Below are 9,207 nucleotides of genomic sequence, written 5' to 3'. Positions count from 1 at the left end.
GTTGTGTAACCCTGTACACAATCAGAAGGAAATTGTACATGTATGTTCTACAGACCCAAGGAATTCACCACGGACTTAAACCAGTTTGCGTCCGAAGTAGACCATATGGTCTACTTTTACTTCTTTAATGACAGGATGTAATAAACGTCACTTCTCCACTTTAATCACAACCCGCGCAGTTCAGGAGGAACAGCGGCTGCCGGGCGCTCACTCTGGACAGCAGCATCACAAACCCGGCGGCCAAACCGGTGGCTCACCCGGTTGTCGCGCCCACTCGGGCTGCCCCGCTGCTCCCTCCCTGGCAGGCCGCCGCCCAGCGGCACCGCGCGCCTCCCGCGCTGCGCCCACCCCGCGGAGGGTCCCGCGCTGAGGGGGCGGGCCGCGGAAACCCGCAGCCAATCACCGGCGCGTTTCCGGCAGACAAGCGGCGGCTGCAGCCAATGGCCGCACGGCGGCTGCGCGCGGCGCGGCCCCGCCGGCGGAGCAGCGATGGGGACTCCGGCTCGCCTGGCGCGGCGGGGCGGGGAAGCGGCGGACGCTGAGCACCAATAGGCGTGCGGAGAAGAGTGACAGGCAGGCAGCTCGCCCAATGGGAGAGCGGAGGCCGTTAAAGGGCCGGCGGCCCGGAGGGGAGCGCCGGGCGCAGGTGAGTCGCGCGCGCGGCCCCCGGGGACCGGGCGGGGCGGGCGGCGGGACCGGCCCGGGGATGGGGCAGCCGCTCCCCCCGCGGCGTGCGGGCAGCCCCCGGCGTCCTCGCGGGGCTTCAGCGGTGGGCTACGTCGCCCGCGGTCCCTGGGGGTGATGAGGCGATTGCCCACCCTCTTATCCCCCCACGGGGAGGTCCTGTTCTTATTTCTCCTTCTCCCGGGAGAGCTGCAGCGCTCCGCCGGCCGGAGCGACCCTGGCTTGAGCAATGCCCACGGGTCCGTCTGCGCTCTGGGCCTCGGGCTGTGCTGGCCGGGCAGCCGGCCGTGTCCCCGCCTCCCTTTGTTGCTGCCTTGCTTTCCTTGAAGCGCTCCGGGTGGGAGCCGCGGCCGAGCCCGGAGCCGCGGCCGAGCCCGCCCTCCCGGCTCCAGAAGCGCCTCCCGCACAGGGCCGAGGCCTTCTGTTCCCCTTCGTAGCCGTGGCTCGTCCCGGGGAAGGGGAGCTTCGGCCTCATACGTCTCTGCCTTCAATTGCCTGAATCCTCAGCTGCTTCCCATCTTCCGCGCTTTCTCCCTGCTTCGTTGAATTATCCTTTTAGTTGCTCTTGGTTCCCTGCTCTGCTTGCTTTTTCGTTTGTGTAAATCGCGGGCTTCTTGCAGTTCTGTGCTGGGTGATGTGTTGTGCAGCGCCCAGATCCTCCTGTACTAAAAACCTTTGTACAAAAGTATAAGTTGCTCCAAGCCAATGTAGCCATCTGTTAGGAATCACAAAAAAGTTTTCTAGAAAGCCTTAGGCAGAAGATACTCAAGACTCTTAATTTAAGAAAATTTAGAAGAATTTTATATAATTAAGAAAATTTAAGAAAACTTAGAGATAGCAGATCCTTGTAATTTGAATGTTGTAGGGTTTTTTTTTATTCAAGCATAAGCCCTAAATGCTTTATTTAAATAAAATCAAGACGTCATCTTTTGTAAAAAGTAATGATTTTTGTAAAATTCTATTTTGATGCTAGAAACAGTCTTTCACTCCTGGTGAATGCATGGATCTTTTTGTTTGCTTCATTGTTTGGTTGGAGCATTTGATAATATTTTTTTGTTGGTCCGACAATAAATTGTGAGCAAAGGAAACAGAAGATAGAGGCAGAATGAGGATGCTCCTGTTTTTAACTATGCCAAAGGTATTCAGTGTATGCATATTCTGTCTATTTATGGAGTTTCCAGCTTAGTTTTACAGTACTTCTTTCTTTTCAACCCCAACAGTTTGTTTGGTGCGGTGATGAGAGCCTTCTTGATCACAATTTGCTTTTGGCCTGACAGGCCCAAAGTCAAAGCTCCATTTTGCCATCTTTTCTGGAAGACCTTGAAGTCTTTGTGATGTCATCAGAATTGTTTTTTTTTAGCGAGCACTTCACATTTCTACCCAAACTGTCAAAGTATGCATTTTGCATTGCAGTTCTCCCCAGCTTCTTGTGCATCTCCTCTCTGGTGGAAACTGAGAAGTCCTTGGTTTAAAGTAAGCACTGCTTAACCACAACCAACACATTGGTGTGTAGCCAACATTGGCACACTGATCCAAAACACAGCGTTGTCCCAGCTACTAGGATGAGCATTAACGCTATCCCAGCTGCTGAGGTTTGGAATATTAGGTATGTAACAGCTCATTTTTCCTCATTAAAGAGTAATATCCTGGAGACCATCTGGCAATGGCTAAGAACCGAATATCCAAAGCCTCAGCTTTGGTTAGATAATAATTCTTCTTAGTTAATATATCAGATAGATACACAGAACTATCTTTGGGAGTAAATGCACTGTTAAGACAATTCACTAACTCCATATGTATTAATTAGAAAGGAGTTGTCCTTAACAAAGCAATGTGCTTTCAAAAAGGAAAGAGTTAAAGAGACACAGTGTCCTTACCAATTGGAAGTTGGTAGTCATGAGTTTTAAAATATATAGGTTTTACTGATGTTTCACTGGGAAGATCAGATGTGTTCTAGAAAAAGTTTTAAAGTCCAAAAGAAAATTTTACCTAGTAAAGGAATTGTATGCCAATAGCTTCAAAGTTAGTCTTGTAGTTCTTAAAGGTTATGTCCTTGCCTTACGGCATAAAATCCAAAACCGAGATGAGACACTTAATAAGCGTGGCTGGGCAGGTCAGTCAGGTGACTTAGAGCACTGGTGCAAAGAGCAGTGGGCTGGCCCACAGGGTGGCCTGGCATTTGCATGTTTTAACTCTCATCCCTCTCCAGACCTAAGGAGAAAGCTTATCTGTCAGCATTTTCCATATTGATGTAGAATTGTATTTGGAAGATGATGAAAATTTGATTTTAAAACCCAGTTTATTTTTGTTTGTTTTTCTGTGTTTGTTGGCTATGAAAGAATGTTGCTTAACATGGAAAACTGCAAATGAGCCACTTATTTACAGTCAGTAGTGTATTGGAGATCAAGAACAATGTCTGAACTACCAGACATTATTCCCCAAGTGGGGAGTTGTAGTGCAGTGTGCTGATGTGTATGCTTTAACCAAATGTAGGGAGAATAATAGGAGGAAAAATACTTACTAATTTAAGAATCCTGTATAGCTGGGAGGGAGTTATCTAAGAATTAAGCTCATTAGTTAGGAACAATTGAATCTATAATCTGGAAGCCATTTCCCTTTATGTGGACAAATTTCTTTACTGCATGAACAGTGAACAAACAGCCGCTTGAAGCTGCCTGTAATGTATAGTGAATCCTTCGCCCACTTGACTTAAAGCCTTTTAAACCTACCTGCAGTGGTAGGTAACATGGTACTAAAGACTGTTCAGAATAATGCTAAATTGAACCTATTGCCCAGCAATATGCGACCAAGAACCATTTTTGATTCTTAGTCTTTGCTTCCCAGTTTGGTGGGTTGTTCTGGTTTTTTTGTTTGTTTGTTTGTTTGTTTTGTTTTTTGGGGGGGTTTTTGGGGTTTTTTTTGTAATATCATCTGTTATTAATGCAGTAATAATATTCATTACTGTGATAATAGTCCCCTCACTCTCCACTCCTCTTCAGAGTTGCACACAGTCTGTCAGGTGAATTATGGGGATTCGTGTTCTCTTCAGCATCAGGCATGGGACCAGCTGGTGCTGAGGGTAGAGCACTGGATGAACTGTAAAGCTGCCATGGTAAGAACATGAGATGTTCAGCAGCCTGAGAAGGATACGGGAGGGTTTTACCATGGGCATATAAAATGACTTAAATCTATTTCCTGTTAAAATGTCTCTAATGAATGACATTTGTTTTAGTAGTTATTTTATGACATTTCAACAAAATTGCTCCAGTTCTTTTATTTATGATTATGTTAAGTTAGAAGAGCCTTGAAAATGTAAACTTTTCATATGAGTTTACGTTTTTTTAAATGACAATGGTTTCTTACTTAATACGTGTCTCAGAAATTTCAGTACCCCAAACATTTCATATTTTTGAAGCAATGATGTAATAATTTCAGCTTCTTTTGTAAATACTTGAGCATTCAAACTGAAATATGTGTGTCAAATTTCAGTCGTAAGGAAATCCTGATTGACAAAACTCTTAAGAGCTAAAGGAAAATGTCTGTACTTTTGTAATGGAAATACTAAATCAACCTTAACAGTTCGTGACTTGGATTTATTAATATATCTATGGTTTTATAATTTATTGGAGATTAGAGGAAGTATCTGTGACTACTTGGTATTGAAAGTTTAACAAAATGGTTTTCCTTTATCAAATAACAGTTCAAACTATGCATTCCTTAAATGATGACTTAGGAGTCAAGTTGTTAAATGAAAATATCTGGTGTATACTGGAGATTTATCTTGTTTGCTCTTTTTCTCTTAGGAAGCCTGACAAATAGAAAAATACAACAAAGTGAAGAGAAAATTCACTTCATGAGAACTGAGCTCTGCTTTCATTTGCTTTTAAATTTATTTATATTAGTAGCGGATTAGTGTCAGATCATCTCTGTAGTCTGCTGTGGTAAAATTACTAGGTTAAGCCTGGAAAAAATGAAACAGTTAAAAAGAAAAAGAAAAAGCAATTTTAGTGTTCAGGAAACTCAGACTCTCCTTAAGGAAATCAGAAAAAGGAGAGAAGTACTATTTTCAAAGCAACTTAATACAACAATTAATGAGATGAAACGGAAAGCTTGGGAGGAAATAGCAGAGTGTGTCAATGCTGTAGGTGAAGGAGAGCAGAGAACAGGGACAGAAGTGAAAAGGCGATACCTTGACTGGAGAGCACTCATGAAGAGAAAACGTCTGAATGCAAACATCAAAGTAGTAGGTGCTGGGTTTCACCTTCCTTCATCCAATTTAGATGACTCTCTCAATGAAGACATGGATGAGAAAATGGGATTTGCAATTGAATCTAGTTTTGAGTGGCAAAATATCACTGACTTCAGAGAACCCGGTGGATCTTTAACAGAAATCAAAGTAGAAGAGGAAGATCCACAGAATTTTGAAGTGAGTAACTGATATACATGAGCTCTATGCAATATGACCTTTGCTTCATTTCAGCATAAGGCTTTTTACTGTTTCTTCATAGCATCTGTTTCTGTTTTATTTCTGAATGTGTGAATTAAACTGTAGAAATAAATATAATTCAGAGACATGGTATTCACCTCTAGCAATTTGGAATTGTCTGTAAGGTCTTGGATGTTGATTACTGGTTTGATACCCCTAAACTTTGAGTATGTCTTTGCACATGTATTTTCCATTTGTGTATGCCACAGATAAGAATTAGTTGAGTCAATGCAAGGAAAATATGCTGTTGAAGGAAACTGGTCATTTTAGTATTCAGAGTGCCTCAATGGATGAATGGAGAAGTGCATATCTTTAACAAATGAAAGTAAATGTTACATGCAGGTACAGAAAGAAATAGAATATGAAATGAACCTACAGGAGACAAAAGCATTACTTGAATTAGTCAGCCTTTCCCCTTTGTCAGAATTTTAGTGTGAATTTGACAAGCAGTAGCAGATTATTTAGACAAGTTGATACTCCTAGTAGTACTGTGACAGTCTTAGGATAGGCACCCAGCTGGAATACAGTCAAATGTTGGGATAGTTTTGCTGTTCCTCTAAACAAAAGGGGTTTATAGTTCTCTTTTCCAAAAGGAGTACTCAAACAATTTTGTTCAGGGTATTTTATTGCTTTGGGTTTTTTGGGGGGATATTTTTGTTGATTTTTGTTTTGTTGGGTTTTTTTTGAGTAGGAAGAGTGGGGAGGCAACTCCTGTCTTAACTCTGTTGATATATATGCGGGGAGAAAACCAGTGTAAGCTGTTAGATGGCAGATACATATGCTGGGAGAAAACCAGTGTAAGCTGTTAGATGGCAGTGAGAACTACTGTCAGACATAGCTGAAGAACAGTGTTTGTCTTCTCTAATGCTAGAGGACTGGCAATGACTCTCCTTGTCCTAAGGTTTTTCTGAACACTTAACCTTCCTCAGTTTGCCTTTCTCTTGCAGCATACCTGTTGGAAGACAATTTATCTCTTTAGTACTATGAATTTGTAAGGGCTGTGATACTACACAAAATGTTACAGTCTGCTGAGAGCAGTGGTCCTAACCACCTCATCATGCGTCACAAATAGCTTTACAGCAAATGTGATAATACAAAATGGTTAAACAAATCCTGCTTATTGACCCACTTAATAGAGTTGGAAGAGTTAGGAGCATGTGAAAAATGTCAGTGTTAAAATGTTTTTTAGGAATGGAATAGCCCAAGTTATTGAAGGTTAGGCTAGCTTACATAACACATAGCCTATGGATCCATCTGCTCTGATAAATAATTAGTCACAACAAATGCCTGGTGGCTTACATAAATGTCACTCAGCTCTATGAAAGGTAAGAACAACATATGGTCTTCTAGATCCAGTTTTCTGTCAGTTGTTCTGAATGATCTGTAATAACTACTCTGCTGTATTTTCTGGATGTTTTTCCAGACAAGATTTTTTATATTTCTTTACCAGATATTAACTTGCAGATAAAACCTGTTTCTCTTCCTGTGTAATGCTAAAAAAATCTTCTGACGTAGCATGGTTATTTCACAACATACACGATAAACACTTTTGAATAGCTTTAAAGATGATGAAAAAATGCAGTATGTTCTTTTCAGTAAAGTTGTATGCAAAAGATTTATTCTGGCCTAAAGACTGGAATGTCATTCTTGCCTGTTGCATTCCTCTCTGCAGTTTCCTATTGAGGAAGAAGAAGAAATATTGTCATCAGTTCTGCCAGATTCAAAAAAGGAAAATGACCTACCAGACTTCCCCCACATTGAAGAATTTGGAAATCTGAGCTCTGCTCAAGCTAGGCTAGCTTATGAAGATTCTCACTTGCTTATAAATCTGGAGAAGCAAAAGGTGGAGCTGGAGAAACAGCGACTGGACATCGAAGCTGAAAGGTTGCAAGTGGAGAAGGAGCGCCTGCAGATAGAGAAGGAGCGGTTGCGGCACGTTGACTTGGAGCGTGAGCGGCTTCAGATTGAGAAGGAGCGACTTCAGATAGAGTGGGAGAAACTCAGGCTAGAGACTCTGCATGCTGAAAAACCTGTCCTGGAAAATGACCTCACCCAAACTGAAAAACCCATCATGCAGCCTCTGGATCTAGAAACTGAAAAGTTAAAACTTGAAAAAGAACGTTTGCAGTTAGAGAAAGAGAGGCTGCAGTTCCTAAAGTTTGAGTCAGAAAAGCTGCAGATTGAGAAGGAGCGCTTACAAGTAGAGAAGGAGCGCCTTCGAATTCAGAGAGAGGGTCACTTGCAGTGAACGTCTCAGCTAAGGTGTCAACGTTAGTGTTTTGATGTTTCTAAATTAGAAGTAGTTCTTTCCTTGATACTGAAACTGGCCTAGGGGCTTAACATTCTTCTGTTCAGAGTTGAATGTTGATGTTAAACTGAAAAAAAAAAATGGTGCTCAATATGTCAGTGTGCCTACACTATAAATGATTTTATGTGTGAAATTGCTTTTCAGTGTATCAGAACTTACGTGTTATATTCTCTTGTCTTCAGTATTGTGCTGTATTAGTTCAGTGTCCTCCTCTCATAGAGGCCTTGAAAATAATCCAGGCTGAACCTTGTATTCTTTGTCACTGTACTAGCAGGAAGGAAGGATAAGAATAAATCAGTGTTTGCTGTGAGGACATGGTGCTGACAATAGGCTATATGGTAAAGAAGTATAATTTTGGCAGAGCACAGGAATACAGAGTCATGAGAGCAATTCATTAAATTTTTTTTGCCCGCTGCTTTTTTTCTCCACTCCCTCAAGTGGGAATAACAGTTGAAGAGTTATCTAGAAGTTAAAGTGCAAGTTAAATTTGTTGCAGTTGTGTTTACTATTGTTCCATGGCTTAAAGTGAATGGGAGTGCAGAAAATAGGTTTGAGTTTTTATGGTGGGCTTTTTTTTGGAAGTATTCATATTAGGCAAAGTTACACATCAGCCATACATACTATAAGCTGGCCTGTTGGTTTCTCCAGGCCATTAATAAGGCTTTATGGAGTAGAGCACTTGTGTTAGCATAGCACAGGGATTTACTGATTGATCCAGCATTCTGTCTTATGAGTCTGTGATGACCCCCTGAAGGAAATTGCTAGACCTTGTTTGTTCTTGGTAGGCAGCAGCTGCTGCTAAGAATCTCAGAAATGGAGACATGGAGACTGAGCACAGCCTAAGAACCTCTGAGCTTGAACACTTCTACACTCATTGCTGGTTCTGCCTGGCCAGTGCCAAGGTCATGTCTGCAAGGCAGCCAGAAGAGGCTTCTGTGTCTGTCTATGTAATATATTTTAATTAGACAAACAGAAATGGTCATTGCTGAAGGCTGTTAGTATTTTTCATAGGCAATGTAGTCATATAACAATAAAACAAAACAAAACAAAAAAAACCACCAAGCCAAAACAACCAGCCAAGGAAAGAAGCTTTCTATTATTTCATATATGTTTAAATCCCAACTGAGCCAGTCTTCACCTTTCTCATCTTTCTGCAAATAACTGTCTTGTTAACTCCATTGGAAATGTAGAACTGTGGGAATACTAAGTCTAAACATATGTTGAGTGACTTAGGTGAATTCGTGTGCAAGTAAATAATATTTATACCACTACAGGTTTACTTTTATTCTGCAAAGATTATTTTTTTTATTACTGAAACAAGTGTGCTTCTACAGTGGAAATAAATTTGACTACTACACTCCAAAATGGCTCTTGAGGCTTTCTTGACAGAGGAACTAGGCTACATCTGAAGAGAAACCTAGATACTGAATGCTGCAGCACCCCAAAGTCGGTGATGCCTGTATTCCCTGTGTAGTCAGTCAAAAAGATGAGGTGCCTCAGAGCTGGACTTAAATCACCTGGGACTTAATTGAGTAAGGAAAAAGGAGGGAAACACCAATCACTTAGATAAAAACACCCTGGGGAAAGTTTCCCTGAATTTTTCTTCCTAAATATGGTGGGTTGAGTTCAATGGGATTGCAGGTGCACACCAGTATCGGTCCATCACTCTTCATCTGGACAGGGGAGAGACATAACAAAAGGTTAATGGGTGGAGATAAGACCAGGGAGA

General features: G+C 41.9%; 1 protein-coding gene across 4 annotated transcripts; it reads left to right on the top strand.

Annotated features, from left to right (window-relative positions):
- The first annotated feature begins 306 nt into the window (after nucleotides 1–306).
- Nucleotides 307–8,843, top strand: MSANTD4 (Myb/SANT DNA binding domain containing 4 with coiled-coils). 4 transcript variants are annotated; one of them, XM_030270118.4, is made up of 5 exons: nucleotides 307–646; nucleotides 2,098–2,290; nucleotides 3,684–3,796; nucleotides 4,488–5,110; nucleotides 6,843–8,843. In XM_030270118.4, exons 4-5 carry the CDS (start codon nucleotides 4,655–4,657, stop codon nucleotides 7,416–7,418), a joined length of 1,032 nt encoding a protein of 343 aa, XP_030125978.1. In that variant the 5' UTR covers nucleotides 307–646; nucleotides 2,098–2,290; nucleotides 3,684–3,796; nucleotides 4,488–4,654; the 3' UTR covers nucleotides 7,419–8,843. The 4 variants fall into 4 exon arrangements, with proteins under 4 accessions (XP_030125978.1, XP_030125967.1, XP_041571353.1 ...); XM_030270107.4 differs by having other exon boundaries at nucleotides 1,905–2,290; XM_041715419.2 differs by lacking the exon at nucleotides 3,684–3,796 and having other exon boundaries at nucleotides 1,905–2,290.
- Nucleotides 8,844–9,207: the final 364 nt, after the last annotated feature.

This window comes from Taeniopygia guttata, chromosome 1 (assembly GCF_048771995.1).
Source record: "Taeniopygia guttata chromosome 1, bTaeGut7.mat, whole genome shotgun sequence".
Classification (NCBI taxonomy): Eukaryota; Metazoa; Chordata; class Aves; order Passeriformes; family Estrildidae; genus Taeniopygia; species Taeniopygia guttata.
Note: the sequence above shows the minus strand (reverse complement) of the source record. Positions and strands in the feature narration are given on the sequence as shown.

Bases quoted from the DNA above. Each gene is read 5' to 3' on its own strand.
- MSANTD4 (XM_030270118.4), top strand. From the start codon at position 4,655: ATGAAACAGTTAAAAAGAAAAAGAAAAAGCAATTTTAGTGTTCAGGAA. The intron at 5,111-6,842 runs GTGAGTAACTGA...TCCTCTCTGCAG, and splicing joins AAGATCCACAGAATTTTGAA to TTTCCTATTGAGGAAGAAGA.